This window comes from Falco naumanni, chromosome 5 (assembly GCF_017639655.2).
Source record: "Falco naumanni isolate bFalNau1 chromosome 5, bFalNau1.pat, whole genome shotgun sequence".
NCBI classification, from domain to species: Eukaryota; Metazoa; Chordata; class Aves; order Falconiformes; family Falconidae; genus Falco; species Falco naumanni.
This window is the reverse complement of record NC_054058.1, coordinates 58,585,066-58,602,342: the sequence shown is the minus strand read 5'-3', so window position 1 is coordinate 58,602,342 and position 17,277 is coordinate 58,585,066. Positions and strand designations below refer to the sequence as shown.

The 17,277-nt window shown below is 40.3% G+C and overlaps 1 protein-coding gene across 1 annotated transcript; it reads right to left on the bottom strand.

Moving 5' to 3' along the window:
• Positions 1-5,348: 5,348 nt before the first annotated feature.
• Positions 5,349-6,427, bottom strand: LOC121088720. Its single transcript, XM_040595208.1, has 3 exons — positions 6,332-6,427; positions 5,666-6,158; positions 5,349-5,551 (listed from the first exon to the last, which is right to left on the bottom strand). Exons 1-3 carry the CDS (start codon positions 6,425-6,427, stop codon positions 5,364-5,366), a joined length of 777 nt encoding a protein of 258 aa, XP_040451142.1. The 3' UTR covers positions 5,349-5,363.
• Between the last annotated feature and the right edge of the window lie 10,850 nt (positions 6,428-17,277).

The following is a 17,277-nucleotide window of genomic DNA, read 5'->3' as shown; positions in this document are numbered from 1 at the left end:
TCTCTGCAAGATGCCAGAAAATAAGCAGCTAGAGGAGAAAGACTGTGTAGATTCTCCCCAGCAAGGGAAGGACACACACTCAGCTCCCATTAGACACCAAGGAATCCTACTGGATGAGCTGTTTATGCATGCTCCAGCTGTAAGGAAAAGCTTCCATTACAGCTAACATGCTACTAGACACTGGAGAATCTGAATTAAAGACATAAATCCATAGGAACACAAGATCTTGTTTCTACTACTTGCAAAGCTAACAGCTAAAAATGAGGATGATTAAACTCTGGAGCAAAATAAAAAGGGAAGAAATTCATCACCTTAATTTATTGCTATTTCCAATAAGGTCATGTCAGGTTAGGTTTTTTATGCACACATGGTAAGAGTTTTTCTCCTGGACAGTCTCACATCTACACAGAAGAGAATATCAAAGGGTAGAGGAATGGAACAAAGAAGCATCACAGTTGCAAAGTCATTATGTCATTAAAAAAGGTATGAGCTGTGTTCCTTGGCAAGGGGTCAGAAAAAACAGGGCAATGGGCAATTGCCCATCTCGGTGAGAAAGGACACAGCTTGAAAGCCTACCTGCTCTGTTAGTCATGCATACCTCGAGACTATGGTTAAGCCGGGGTTTGTGTACTACTTTCACTGTTTTTCCTAAATGCAGTGTATACACACTGAGTGTGCTCCACCTGAAAACAGGCAGCATCTGCACAGCAAATGTTGGCAAAGAAGGCTCACTGTACTCTTGTGCTCATGATTTAACTACAAATACTTTCATAAAGGAACAAAAAGCTGCTTCATATAACCAATAGGTCAATGACAAGAACACTCACCTGGAAAGTGAAGGACATAGTCACAAATCTCTGTTGCTCCTGATGTAGAGCAAGGATCTGCAGCTGGGTTTTTGTAGCCCAACCAGCTGTCCTAGCCTGTAAGTTTTAAAGGCAGATTCACCCTTTTCTGCTCCTCTCTCAGGCCAAAACTGTATTTAACTATTTCATGCAACTGCAATAGTGTCATCCAAGAAAACTGCAAAAGAGATCTTGCCCTTGGAAGTGAGAGATTTGGTCTCAGCTTTCAAACAATCTCCTGCTGCTCACCTGAATATTCCAGCTATGGGGTTAAACAGGCTGCTAATCGCAGGGTCCCATCTCTATTGCTTATGCAAGGTCTGATCCAGCTCTGAAGATGCCTACCAAATAAGGCCTTGCAGATAGTGACGCAAGGATTGTCCAATTTCATGATCTTACCAGGAATTGCAGATGTGAGTTTGACTGCGTGACTATGTGCAAACCACTGTCAGAGGTGACACTTCACATTCCAGGTTAACTGACAGCAAGACAACCATTTTCAGCAACACATTGGTGCCTAAATCTCATACATGGGCGAAGAAGCCTATAAAGGCTGTCAAGGTTATGAATCATGTGGCTTCTCATCACTTTACACACCCTGAGTCATTCTCTAGTTTTACACTGCATCACCTGAAATTTTGTGTCAAATCAGATCTCCCCTGGAGTGCCTCCATGGTTTCTGAGACACGGCTTTCCAAGAGGCAGTCTCCTGATCTGTACAGATGCTCTGCATTCACAGTTCTGAGATTTTTGGCTCAGTATTCAGCTATACTGAAATACATCCCACATGAATAAGCCAAATTTACTAGGTAATCCAAATTGCCCTGGGGAGACATTTAATTCTCATCATTATCTGTCTATAAAGTGTCTCATCCATGCATTGTAGCAACTCTGTTCATAAATATATTTTAAGATCACTGAAGATAATACTGAACAGCATCCAGCCTCATCTGAATACCATCACTACCCCTTGAAAGCCCTTTGATCCATGATTCCCTTTGACAGTTGCTTTTTGGGATTTGCTAGTTAGTGAATTCTTAATCTATTTAACATATGAGTGACAATATAAAGTGTTCATTTTTAATCAGAATATTGTGCAGTGCTAAGTTAAAGGCCTTATAATTCTATTAGAATTGAGCAATTACTTACCTCTATCAACCAAGCTTACTATTTTCTCAGAGTGAGCTCAGCATTGTCATATTTGTAGACTTTATAGAGGTCCCTTACCCACTGTTATTAGGATGAACTGTAAAAAACCTATTTCTTGGCTAAGGTGAACTGATCCAAAATGTCTTGTGGCCAATGGTCTTTCTTTCAAACACTCACTTACAGCAACAGAAAAGAGGTTTCGTACCTGCTAACTTGCAACCCCAATGCTTTCTTTACACCCCCCTGCTGCGGGCATTCTGGGCGAGCGGGAGTCAGATTCAAATACTCATGGAGTTCAAGATCTGATCCGTTTATTGTACAAACCAGGTACACTTTTATAAGGCACTCTATAAGCGTGTGATAATATGATTGGCTATTCTACAAGCGTATAATAATATGATTGGTTAACAAATGTTTATTGGCAAGATCTCTGTTTCTACTTCTTCAGGCACGTAGGCTCTTTTCTGTTGTTTCCCAGCTCCTCTTATCGCGTCCTGCTGGCCTTGGTTTTGTGCAAGCACCTGCAAACTGTTCCTCCCTCTTCATTCCACTGCTCTGATCGTGCCCTCGTCTTATTTCTTCAGTATTTTTCCACTTGCTTCAAAGTTCAGTATAATCATTCAACACAGCAAAAGCCCCAACACCTCCCCCTTTCTTTTTAAATACAGCATTAATACTGCGTTCCATACAGCTTTGGAAACATTGTAAAAGACAAGGCACTAAAAGTAACAAAAGAATAACAAACAACAATATACTATGCAAAGCAGAAGCAAAAGCAATATTCATTAAGCCTATTCCTAAAAATAATGCCATCGTTCACATTTACAATGATGTTGTATTATATGAGATTCAAAACTTTTTCTGATAATGCGAACCCAGAAGATGAGTTCGTTTCGATGTTCTGCTAAAAGTATCTGTTCGAAGGCTTCATAAGATTGTAAGGCCTCGTTTATACCTGAAAAAGTAGGGGCATGTGTCCCAGTAAGAAGGGAAAAACCGCCGGAACCAAAACGTAGGAAAAGCTTCCGCCTGTATGCTCCAACCCTTTTACAATATCCACAATATAGAGTAACTGTTGAATTACAAGAAGTAGCACATATAGGACAAGAATTTTCTGTTTCTATCGGTCCTTGCCCAAAAAGATCCTGCAAGGCACGCACAATACGGTCACAGTGTAACAAAGACAATTCACCGGAGGGTAATTGACATTGTATCTCCCGAGGTAACTGCTGCAAGATGGGCAGAATAATGTATGTTAACTTATCTACAAGCCGCTTTTCTTCATTTGGTCGTGGCGGTCGGAATAACCTTTCTCGATGCTGTGCCCACTGAGCCCACTGATCCCTCCTGTTCATTTAGGAGTCAATCCTGTCGTAGTCACCCTGCTCTTTCTTTTCAGTGGGTCGGTTTTCAATCCACGGGCGAACCCATTTTGCTGGAATCCACTTGGTCACTGCCCCTGTGGAGATACATGCATAACCCCGACCCCACGTTAATAAATTATGAGGTCCTGACCAACAATTTGAGACAGGGTCAAATACCTGGACAGCTATGTCACAATTCGAAAAATCGTTGGGATTGTTAGAAAAGTGATAGAAAATCGGCTGTTCAGTACATTCCGTTCTGGGATTCAACCAGTTCAGTACATAGCATGCTTTTGCCACTATTACATGAGGACTCCTCTCCCCCTCTTTTCGAAAAACAGACAGGTAATGTTTCAATGATTGATGGGCATGTTCAATAATTGCCTGACCACCAGAATTATTCGGAATTCCTATAACGTGCTTCACCTGCCATTGCAGCAAAAAGGTCTTTATTTTGGCACTAAGATATGCAGGGGCATTATCTGTTTTTACCATATCTGGGTGGCCCAGCACAGCCATGGCTGACATCCAATGCTGGACATGGACATATTTAAGTATGACAGTCCTAGCGTCTTGACGAGACAGACCAAACTGTTTTTGGAGAGACCGGGCAGATTGGTGAAAAAAGGCATGTGACTCTGTTGCTTGTTTTAGAGGAGAATTTTGTAATACTGGGGATGCCACCTGAGTGTCTATGTAAGCATTACCTTCTGATAAGACACCAGGTAAATCCAGATGACTTCTGATATGCGTAATCCACCAAGGGAATTGTCTAAAATTTATTTCATTCCACATCTGAATAACTAGGGCCATAAGTCTGTCATTCGTAAAAGACCCTAAAAGGGAACGTGAAAGACGCGAAACTATACCAACAACATATTTAGAATCACTTACAACATTAAGAGGGACATTGCGAAATTCCTGAAACACCATTAACACTGCTCTTAATTCCAAAACTTGAACTGAACCTTCCATTTGTTCTATATGAGAAATCCAATTGTTCCTGTCATCCCTATAGGCATAGCCACACTTTTGAGTTTTGCTACTAGCGTCGGTAAAAAACCGTAAGTGCATTTTTTATAGGATTTTGTTGCTGTAAAGATTTTTCCTCCAATACTAAGGAAGTTTTAAATAAGGGATGATTGGGATAATGATTATCTAATTGAATACCTAGGGTTGCCACTGCAAAACACTCAGAAATCTGAATCCACCAGTCAGCCAAGGACAAATTTTTCACAGGTGGGACACTAAGAATTTTTTGTGGCTGGATTCTTGTTTCTGAGATGCGCAGACCAAGATAATTCCAGGGCGCTAGTTTTTGTACCTTTTCTTTTGCTATAACCAATCCAAAGGTATGCAGACTCTGTATAAGTTCCTGTTCTTTTTCAGGGGCTAGTGTGTGAGGGCTGGCTATTAAGAGATCATCCATATAATGATAGGTAATAAGGTTAGGATTATTCTCTCTCCAAGATTGTAGAGCTAAATCCACAAACCACTGACATATTGTTGGGGAGTTTTTCATACCCTGAGGTAGTACAACCCACTCATACCTTTTTGCTGGAGCGGCACGGTTTATAGCTGGTACTGTAAATGCAAATTTTTCACAATCATCCTCATGCAGAGGAATAGTGAAAAAACAATCTTTTAAATCAATAATTAATAGGTCCCAATTTTGTGGTAACATAGTGGGAGAAGGCAGCCCAGGCTGAAGGGCACCCATGTCAACCATTTTTTTCATTTATTGCTCTTAAATCATGTAATAATCTCCATTTTCCTGATTTCTTTTGAATTGTAAAAATGGGTGTATTCCATGGGCTAACAGAAGGTCTGATGTGGCCTAAATCCAATTGTTCTTGGACTAATTCTTGAATGTGTTGCAGCTTCTCTTGAGGTAAGGGCCATTGATCAACCCATACGGGAGTTTCTGATTTCCATTTTAATTTTAAGGTTGGGCAAGAGCTGCTATCAATGGCCCCAATCAAAAATCTGTAGAGATTCTCATTCCTCATTGGGAAAGTACATCTCTACCTAACAAGGACAAGGATGTGTGTAGGACATAAGGTTTTACCCATGCTTGATGTCCTTCTTGATCCGTGAAAAGAATGAAGTTTTTACTGACCTGTGTCAGACGACTTCCCCCAATGCCTGAAATGGTTGAACCCGCACTATCTAATTCCCACATGGTAGGCCAAACTGAAAAGGGAAGAACAGTAACATCAGCACCAGTATCAATCATCATTGAAACATTAGGAAGATTAACACCTTGTGGACCAGATATCTTAACATTACATTTTGGCCGCTCGGCACCAATAAGTTGACAAAAGGCAATGTTAGGCATACCCGTTGGGCCAAATGCACCTTGACCCCTGTCCTTTTCTCCTTTTTGAGGGACAGTAGCTTGGAGTGGAATGAGCTGTGCAATAGTTCTTCCTGCTGGAATATGAACAGGTGGAGAAAAAACTTTTACCATAATTCCAATAGGTCCGGTATAATCGGCATCAATACAACCAGGAAGAACAAAAATCCCCTTTTTTGACGCAGAAGAGCGTCCTATAAGGAGTGCAGATAAACCATAACCCAAAGGACCACTAACTGTAGAAGGAAGTACATGTACCTTTTCATCAGTGATATTTACAGGTTCTGCCACGGCCAAATCGACTCCTGCACTTCCTCTGGTGGCTGAATACAGCTCGCCGAGGCAGCCATGAATTTTGTTGGGTTCTGGGGATATTTCTTGGCCGCGTCCCTCAGAACGCGGCTGTTCCCGTTTCCCGGAACAAAGAGGGGTGTACCATCTTTTCTAAATTTTGAGCGACAATCGGCCGCTTTATGACCAAATTTTTGACAACGCAAACAATTTCCATTCAACAGAGACTTTCCTCCTAGATTCTTTTTGCAGTCACATTTAAAGTGACCTTCCTGTCCACATTGATAACATTTTGGCTTAAGACCCCGGTCCCCTCGGCCTTGTACCTTGTTGTTGTTTAGAGCTACTGCTAGAGCATTGGCATGTATTTTTGCCTTTTCCTCTTCCTCAACCAAAGGAGCCCTTGCGCATGCCTCTATCATTTGAGCGATGGATGCCCCAGGGGGTAAGGATGCTATAAGTTGCTTACAAGTGACATAGAAACAACATTAATTGCAGGAGAGTGTTATAATCTAACGTTCCTCCCTCCTGAGGCCATTTCGCATCACTCCCCAATTTATACAAAGGCCACCACTGATTACAATATTTAATCCATTTCCTTCTATTTTCGGTACCACCATGTCCTACGATATCACTCCAATGTTTTAATATACAACCCAAGGGCGATTTTTCACAGGGCTTACTCCTTTCATTTCCCATTTTACAATTTTAATTACTTTTTCTCCGGCCGCCTTAGCCACCCAAGGTCGGAAACACGGATAGAGCTCCTTGCTCATATTGCACTCAAACGCATGTCTCAAGCACTCTTGCACTCACACTCAGTCAAAATAATTAAGCTATACACGGAAAATCAAAATGCGCATCTCAATCACACCATTCACACTCTCCGGGCAGCCCGCAGTCACACAAGCAGTATGTTATACGGTACCGTGCACTTATGTACAACTTTTAGGAACACTGGCAGTTCACAAAGTATGCATTTCAATGAACAATTGCCAAAAAAAAAAACAACAAACAAAAAAAAAAAAAACCCCACATTTTTCCTGGTCTTAAGCAGAGTGTTAAGTTTTCCGCTATTTGCCATGAATTACCAGAATATTATTATTTTTCATCATACATTTCGTAACTCCAAGTTTTGAACATGTAACAAGACAACACATAGAACAAACAAGACACAGAGCGCTATTTCAGTTGTTACATTCTAGGAATTCCCCAATTCTTAAGACAACCTAAAGGAAGTTTTTAGCTTCCCCCCCTTTTTTTTTTTTTTTTTTTTTTTTTTTTTTTTTTTTTTTTTTTTTTCCTCCTGGGGACTGCGCTGCACGCCGGACGTCTCCGTGCGTCTCACCAGCCGCCCCGTTACTAAACATACCGTTTTATCCGTGGATCCAGGGGTTTCTCTTCTGCTCCCGGGTGAACAGCTGAGAAGAGGAGGCTCCTCCGAGGAAATCTCCCGGGGCGCGCCTAGGAGCGTCCGCTCCGCAGCTGGTCCCTCAGCCGAGCAGAAATCCTCCTGCCTGGCTCGTCAAAACTGACGTGCGGAATTTGACTCTATAACTCGAAAGTTATAAAGTAGGCATGTTTATTGCGCGCAGATGCACGGGGGATCGCTCCTCCACAAGCGTGCATACCCGAAGTGACGAACCATCCCACATTTATACAATAAAACAAATGAATATTCAATTAACGCCTATACATATTCGTTACCTAAACCCCGCTTCCTATGTTAATTAGCTTATCAGTCCGTTTCCTGGAATGTGGTGGTCTTGCAGGTTTGTAGGTGATTCACGTTCTTGTGACCATCCGATCTTCTCCAGCAAGGAAACTTAGCACTCCCTCCCTCTAGATAGCATTGGAATATCTCTCATCCTTTTCTATTTTTTTTTTATTTTTATTTTTTTTTTTTTTTAAATAGCCCCTTTTGTTAGAGGAAGAAGGGCAGGCGTCTCCCCAAAACTGTAGTTGTCTCCTCAAAGCTGTGTGCCTATGTGACCAGACACTGCACCCATGACTAGTCACCATACCCACATTCCTTGAGCAGACATACAATCACAATCAATGTCCATTGTCCCCATTTCACACTATTTCTCCATATCAAAATTACTTTATGTAATGCCAGAAACATCAGTCTCAGGATGAAATATAACTTACAACTTGATTTCAGCATTGCTCCTACCAGGTTTGTCCAAAGTCACACAATCATCTTAAAGTAGCCAGAGGCCATGGTGCATTTTAACACTGGTCAGGAAGTCAGATCTCAACTTTCACCTTTGCAAAGACAAACATGCTTTATTTAGGAGCTGGTGGAGCTGTGCCGTTCCCACCCCAGCAGTTTTACATCCAGTACTCGCAATTGCTGGTATTAATGTCTGTCTGCCGCTTGCCGTTTGTTCCTTATCAGGACACCAGGATGGTAATTCATCATCTAATCCCCACGCTATTCGTTCAGCAGTAGTCATTACTGGATAAGCTTTAGATGTATAATCGGGGGGATTTTCACACGGAGATTGCCCCTCTGGCTCTTCCTCCGACTGAGCAGTAGGATCGCCGGGAGGCCGCACTGCAGCTTTAACAGCTGCAGCGACTTGCACCTCGCCGTGTAACTGCGCGGCCATACCCCGTACAGCCCGATACGTGCGAGCCAAAGTCTTTACCCCCTTAGTCCCGACTTGCACAGATTCCCACAAGTCCTCTCCCACTTTCTTCCATGTTTCATTATTATATACATCTTGCGTAGAAGCAAGGAAACCACGGCGGCGACTCCAACATAGCAGATAAATTACTGCCTGCCGTGAGACTGACGTTTCAGTTTTCTCTGCTAATTTCATTAAACTGTCTATGATTACTTTCTCCACCGCTGATGCAGTGATCCCCATCCTGCTTAAGTTTCCTGACTCACCGGTCAGCCGTGCACGTTCCGCCTTTCTTCGGGCGCCCAGCTCTCTCTCCGCTGGCAGCAGGATCCTCGCCGGCTCCGCAGCTTGTAACACGATCCTTAATGAATCTTCCTGACTCTTCGACCGATCCACACGTCGGGGTCACCAGATGCTGCGGGCATTCTGGGCGAGCGGGAGTCAGATTCAAATACTCATGGAGTTCAAGATCTGATCCGTTTATTGTACAAACCAGGTACACTTTTATAAGGCACTCTATAAGCGTGTGATAATATGATTGGCTATTCTACAAGCGTATAATAATATGATTGGTTAACAAATGTTTATTGGCAAGATCTCTGTTTCTACTTCTTCAGGCACGTAGGCTCTTTTCTGTTGTTTCCCAGCTCCTCTTATCGCGTCCTGCTGGCCTTGGTTTTGTGCAAGCACCTGCAAACTGTTCCTCCCTCTTCATTCCACTGCTCTGATCGTGCCCTCGTCTTATTTCTTCAGTATTTTTCCACTTGCTTCAAAGTTCAGTATAATCATTCAACACAGCAAAAGCCCCAACACCCCCCTTTGTTTTTCTTTCAACATGATTCACTTACAGTTTAACAGGTCACTCCTTGACTAATACCTAGGGAACATTCCTATTGCAAACTGCACAATACTGGAGTAATAAAAAAGCTGTGTTTCTATGAAAAGATGGATATTTAAATACCTAAAGTGTTTTCTGGTTTGAAGTAGAGACTACTTAACATTAACGGCTGGTTTTGTTCCTTTGCCAACATTTTACTTTAACAAGCTTCTCTTACAAACCAGTAGGCTACCAAACACTAGTTATAAATTTTCCACCACCACAAAATGTATAGAGTGAAAAGAATGGAATATTCATTTGATGTATCAGGAGGGCTTGAAAGACAGCACAGCAGAAGAAGTGAAGAAGAAATAGGAAGGTTACAAATGTGAATTCTTGCATTTTGCTGGCCCAGTGCCCTCAAGCAAGAGTTGCAAAAGTGATTCCATCCAATGGGATAGTTGAACACATGATAGATGGTGCACAGTTAGCCAGTTAGGCTCTAAAGGGCATTATTTTAACAAAACATTAAAATAAAAAAATAACTACACAAAGAAGAAAACACATGAAAATGAAAAGTCCTAGTTAGCAGCTGCTTACCCCACCCCACCCCCAGCCCAGAGTGTTGTTTTTTTCCAGATGTTTGCCCAAATTAACCCTCTTGGTTCACCACAGTGAATTTTTCAAAAGTATCAGGTAGTATTAAAATGTCAGTGCTTTCTCTTCTCTATTCCTAAAGACGTCCAGCAAAAACTTCTGCTGGTATTTCCACAATCACTAACAAGAGCCAGAAGATTCTTGGTGAAGCTTTAAATTATTGACTGAAAAGAGATCAGAAACTTGCACAGCACTCAGCAGAAGCTGATTGGAAAGATCTGATGACCATTAGTAAGGGTTAGATCTGGTCCAACTTGCCCTTATAGTGTGATCAAAGTCTTATCTCCAAGTTTTTTCACAGCTCTTGTATGAATGACAGCAACAATCTATTTCCAGCCAGATTTCCAGCAAGACTGCAGCCAAAAGGCCAGAGCACTGGGGGCTTTCTTCCTCCTCTGATTGGGAGGCAGCAGTTTGCTTCACAGACTACCGATTTCCCTGCAATAGTAGTTTCATTAATACCTGTCGCTTGTTAAAAGGTTGCACCCACCCCAGCCGAGAACAAAATCAAACACAAAAGGAAATAACACTGAGGATCCATCTATGTGAGTATTCCTCTTATTTACTTTTTTTTTTACAATAACAATGAAGGTGAGCAGCAGAAGCAATTGTTTCTTGCTATCTGTTTGACATAATACAAAGCAAGTAGTTATGGAAGAAATACAGTATTAGCTATCCAAGCATGCATTCAGCCTAGCATGTGCACTCATGTGCACTGGAAAAACACAGTACACAAATGCAGACACAACTGTTAGAGAACTGGGACATGGATGGGCAGTAACATGGAGAAATGTATGTTCAAAAATCCATTCAACATTATTCTTTTCACCTGTCTCTTGAATACTGGGTTCACAGATGTTTATGACCTCCCCAAAGCAATGCATGCAAATATTCATAGAAGCAGCTTTAGTTACAGAAGTGGAGGGTCCTAGTACACGGCAACGTGCAGCTGACCTTCCAGCTTTCTGAGGCATAAATGTAGGGCACAATTACAGAAAACGGAAAAGACAAAAAAAATACTCAGTTAGGGAAATTAAGATGCTGTGAGTTTTATTTTCTGAATATAAATCAATTTCCCAATATTATTTTCATATTTTTATTGTCCATGTAGATTATGTCCAGTGACATAAAGGAAGTAACACTAAAATTATGCCAGAAGGGAGGTAACTTTGGCATTGAAATGGAAGCCAATGGAGAATTTCTTTTTACATGTTTTCATGGGAGCATTTTCTCAGGAGGCATTAATGAATTTATATGGAAAGCTGTTTGTGGATTTGGGAATCACTCAGTGAGGAAACAGAAAGAGATCCCTGCTATTTCCTGTACTTCAAGTATGATAGTACTGTAAAACCATTATTGACAAAGGGTGCTAAATGTCAGTATTCCCATGAATACCTCCTTCCCTCTTTCACACAGGAATTGTCAGCTATGTCTGTGGCTGCTCCTGTCTCCAAGGTTCCTCAAAAGGCAGCGCCAAGGTAGTAGGGAAAGGACAGGCCTGGAATCACACAAAGCTGCTCCCACATGGTTCCCATGGAATTTTTCCCTTGATGAAACTTGTTGTACTGTCCATTCCAGATACAACCAAAAGCAAAAACCCTGGATACTTTGATCCTGCAAGTAGCCTGAAGGTTGTTGGAGACTAGACTGGTCTCAAGGAACTATCCAAGGAAGATTCCCACTTCTTGTGGGATGGACGATATGAACAGTAATAAAGAATACTTGGCACAGACTCTGTGAAAATGCCATAAACTACCAATATAATTTTACACTGTTTTCATAGGCAGTAGCAAAAAGTCTAAGACAATTTGGAATCAGAGCTATTATATCTGGTATTGTCTATTTAGGCAAGACTTCTGCCCATGTGGTTCTCACTATGGGGATGGATTTATGACAGATTTCTTATTTCTTTTTCAGTCTGATGATGTTCATGATCACCACTGACAGAAAATGTTGATAGAGTTTTCTAAACTTTTCAAGATAACATTTTTGTCAGTACTTGTTATTTTAAAATTTTTCACAGAAAGAGATGAGATTTTGCAAAACTTACTATTTTTCCCTTTCCTTTTATCTCTATATGTGAAAGCATTCTCAGATGTTTTCCTTTTAGTAAATTTTCTATTAACCTATGAAGTCACATTAGAATGCTTTATAGACAAGTCTTGCTTGGTTAGTTATATTGCAGCAAACTGTCTTTCCTATGTGATTAAAAAAGAAATATTAAGCCATCTTAGTCCCAAGATATGTAACTGATTATTAATGGCTCTTGTTTGGAACCTGACCTTATAAAAAGATAGTTGATTTTGTTTTTCCAAATAAGTATAAATAATTCAAGGAGGTGGTTTTATAAGCTGGTTATTACCTATAAAGATGTAGCTTTTAAGACAGCCTTTAGTATAAAATATGTATAATGATCACATATATTATTAACAGGTACCCAAAATTGTTAGCACAGTACCTTATTACCAGAAAAACAAATGTGATACGGAATTCTGTGTCAGAAGAGTTGTGTGAAAGTAGACTGTTCTTAAATGTATCTGCTTTACCTTCACGGGAATTTAAACAATCAGTGTAAGGGCTTCATGTTTTGTCTCATTATAAATTTAGAGATAGAAGAGAAAAAAAGAACTTCTATCACAGCACGGAGGGCAGAAAAAGCGTGTTTCACTGGAAGGGAAAATAAGCATATTTGCCATTGAGAGGACAATCTGCTATTTCATTCCTTTGATGCAGTTCATATTATGATGGTCACAATGTCAGGATTAATTAGACTAGAGGGTGGTGTAAATGCCAAAAGAAAAAGTTGCTGTACATCTGTTCTAATTTATCTCATGGATGTTCCTTCAGTGAGTAAGTGAAGAATGTGGCTTGGGCCATCTGTGACCCAGTTAGAGAGAGCAGGATGGCTTGCTGCCTTGCGGGTGCCGGGACAGGAGCTGTGATAAGGTCAAAGGATGGTTTGGAGAGTGTGGGGAATTTCCACTCATTGTATGTAAATCTCTGACTGGAGAGAGGTAGGAGAGACTCTCAGGTGATCCAACTGACCTTGAAAGGGAAACTAAAACCTGGATCTTCTCAGGATAATCTTCAGCCTGTTAGCAAAGGAATAGACATATTGATAAGTGTTCATTTATTGATGAAGAAATAGTGCCAGGAAGAAAGCCAGTTACAGTCCCTATGGAAGGAGGAAAAGCATCCTCTTACATTAGCTTTTACATCATACAAAAGAACGTATCCTCTTATGTCAACAGGACTTAAGACACCCAAGGGGAAAGAAGGAAAGATGGCAGATGACGCTTTTTAAAGATTCAATAAAAGTTTCATATTGACCTGTACTTTCAATATAAATTTTAGGAAAATTACATTGGGGTGCTTTACAGCGTAATATAATGCACAATGAGCAAAAGCTGTGTGCATTTGATCAGCTATCTATGAAGCCAGAAGAACAGAGCAGACAAGATGAGCTAGCAGAAATTCCACATGTGGTTCTCAAATGCTGGGTCATACAGAACGGGGGGAATGACAGTTAGAAACAGTAAAATCATAGTCAACCTAAATATACGTCTCACACGCAGCCACCTTACAGGTGCCAAAATTCAGTTAAATTGGGCCAGCCAGAATCTGTGTTTTTCTCTGGTAATGATCAATAAAAATACTGACATTTAATACAAAAGAGGATTGGAAAGCAATGTGTTAAAAAAACCCAAAACAAAACAATAAACTATCTGACAGCTGAGAAAAAGCTATGTAAACGGTCAACTGGAGATGAGTTTGTAATAAGTAATAATGGCCATCAGAAAGTCAGTGCAATTTTCTGTTGAATAAGCTAAGGGATCACGTCCTGGGGTTTTAGCTTTCCTCCACATGCTAGGGAAGAATTTTGAGAGGTATAATTAACAATCATGATTCTACAGGGATTAGCTGAAGAGAAAAAATGGTACAGGGATGGAAAGGAATTTGCTAACAGTGCTGTAATGCCAGTAGGAGAAAGCAAGGTACTCAGCTTTGTCAAAAAAAAAAAAAAAAAGGGAAGAGAGAAAGTTTTTAATAAGGTATCCACATGAATGGGCATAACTACAAAGGAACAAGATTCAAAAACCTGAAGGATATGAATAAGGATGGGGAAGAACAGAAATTATTTGAAGCAGCAGGAAATTTGAGTATCAGCTTTGTGAGAAAGTGTCCCACAAGTGTGGCCTATGAAAGTGAAGAACAGCTTCTTCAGTAACTGCTGAAGCATATGTCTATAGAAAGCTCCAAAGAAAGCATTAAAAAGACAGACTGGTGGAACCAACAAGCTTCCACTACAGGTAGCTAAGCTAAATAATGCATACCTAGAGGTTATTTCCACCACTAATTTTCTATAGCACTTAACTTAATCGAATAATTGAAAAGCTGAAACTTTCATTCAACAGCACATTGAAACAGGTAGACTTAAAATTCCTCCAGGAAGGTTTTTCTTAACTATTAGTTTTGCTAGTACTACTGAGCAAAAGGATTACCAGAAGATCCCACTCAAGGAAAGAATTGGGAATAATGTCTTGGGTCTTTTCACAGGTTCAAAGGTACAAAATAATCCTGACTTTTTTTACATGAAGGTCCCCAGATCGCTCAAACCTCAGCAGTTCTGAATTACTATGTTATTGTTTTCTTCCTAATGTCTGCTATGTATCAATAGTTATAATGGAGAGAGATTGATAGAAAGCTGAGATTTAGTAGCAACTCAGCAATTAAACTGCACAAATAGTCTTTCTTCTACTGTTCCCTGGTGGATACAATCCTGTTCATTAATCTGTATGTTGATTACAGCTCCTCCGTGATATTGATCTGTGTTTCACAGTCTTGTGATTGCAAGAACATGTAGTTGCCACGGGCAGCTACAGTACTGCATACACTTTGAATTAATGCTGAAATATTTAAAGCCAGAAAAAGAAAAAAACCTACTGGTCCTTAAATTGATTTGAGTTTATGTACTTTTGCCATGGCAATATTTTATTTTTCCCTCCAGCTGCTCTTAATACAAAGATTAAATACAAGAATTAAACAAATGTAGACAAAAGAGGGAAAAAAAAAAAAGACAAACCCTTAGATGCTGTTTAACTCAGGAAATCTCACAAACGCTATTCTGTAACTGTTGAACCTATTTTAGGTCTTTACCACAACTTCTTCCTCTTGTTTAGATACATTTGTGTGGACAAGTACAAAGAAGTTTATTATTTGTCATTTATTCTCTAAGACACAGTGAATGTATTTCTCTTCCTCTTGCATCCCAGTTCCATGTTCTGAATCTTCTGTATTTTTCTTTGGATTCACTCTAAAGTAAAATTGTTTAGTTTATATTTTGTTCATTTAAAGAATGCACGCCCAGATGGAATAGTCCATCTGTGGATTCATCTATGCCTGAATCGGGCAATTAGACTGTCAGTTGTCTTCTCTGTGCATCCATACCACCAGATACAAGTCCAGAGGTGAAAGCTCCCAGCTGGAGGAGGCCCTCACATCGCACCTGGAAGAAAATCTAAAGGGTGATGTAGGGGGACAATCTGAAGGAGAGGCATTTTGTATATGTCTGTACAAGGAGACAAAGCAGAGCTATAGAGGATATGCAGGAAAGGGAAAGATGAATCTTAACACCAGGGCTGCCTGGAAAAAGCATGTAACATGACAACAGCAAATAAAAGCAGAGCTGGTATAGTCAGTGTATGCCCCTCAGGAGCCCACCCGGTCCCTTTGAGAGATTGGCTGCGATGTCAGCAACTTTCCACTACTGAGGCAGAGAAAACACTCCTCAACGATTTTTCTTCCAGATTTCTCTTGTGATGAAAAGGGAGTCACTGCAAAGAAGAAAGAAATGCTCCTGAAAAGAGAACAGAAAGAAGAAAAATGACTGGAAAGAAGAAAGGGACTGATGGCAAAAGAAAAAAAGAGAAGCGTAAAAAGAATATAAGGAGCAAAGCACAAAAAACAAAGGAGGGAAAGTAACATTAACCAGAAGATGTAAAGTTTTTCTGCAATATTCATTTTTAAGAATGAAGAGCAAAACAGATGCACTACAAAATCAGTTTGATTGTCAGTAGGATGGTTATTTATAATAAGATACCAGCCCAGTCCTGAAACAATCATGTGTTTACATGCTGGGGATCTTTCTATCATTTTAAACATTTTCTCATGCCCTGAATTATCAGGAAGAACCTGAGAATTATTTTTTTTTTAATTGTTAATGATACTGATACAGCTGATAACCACTAAGTCACAATGCAGATGTGAAAAATGTGAGTTTGAGTTCTTGGTTATACTCGGTTTATGCAGAGATTTGTACAAGGCTGTCATATATTTATGGGAGTGCCCTATGAGTATAGTTTGCATACTATGAGATCCTCATGTGAGTCACTTTCAGGGTGACTATTTTCAAAGATTATTCAGTATCTTCTGTTGGTGCTATTCCATTTTATATAGATTTAAATTATTTATAATATGCACTGGGTCAAGAACTATGTGAAAGCTCTGCCTCACTTGCAATGAAGCTAATAGCTGAGGTGCTTTAAGACCATCTTAATCACTGCTTAACTTGACACTTCACCAGGGATTACAAATCAGACTTGATTAAAATGAACCCATACCTTGGCCACTGGAGTTTGTAACTTGACATCTTAATACCAGCAACCTTTGGCAGAGAGACAGAGCAGACAACTGCGGGCAGCAGCTTCTTAAACTGCCAGAGCTGGATCCATCAGAAATTTTCTGCCCTGAGTGTGAATTCTCAACCCAGTGGTAAAGGGTGCCCACCTGAGAAGGGACAATCCTAAGCCACATCACTTCCAGAGTTAAGCAGAACAGATATTTACCCCTTGCCTTGCTCAGAGAAGTGTCCTTTGTTTGATAGCATCCAGTTCTGTTTTTTCACCAACATTTCCTGTGGATCGTTGAAAATTTTCCAAAAAAAGCAGTTTGTTGAAACAGATTAAAACCCATGGTGTGTTTACACTTTAGTGAAGCAGTGTGGCTTGTGTTCTGCTTTCTGCCCAGGTCCCGAAGCATACAGACACCTTGAGCACAACAACAGACAGCTCTCAATGAGCTGGAGATTTTCTCTGACAATACTTTTGTTATCAAACGTCTGGCTGCACTTATTTTTCATTCACTGACTGCTTGATTCATTGCCAGT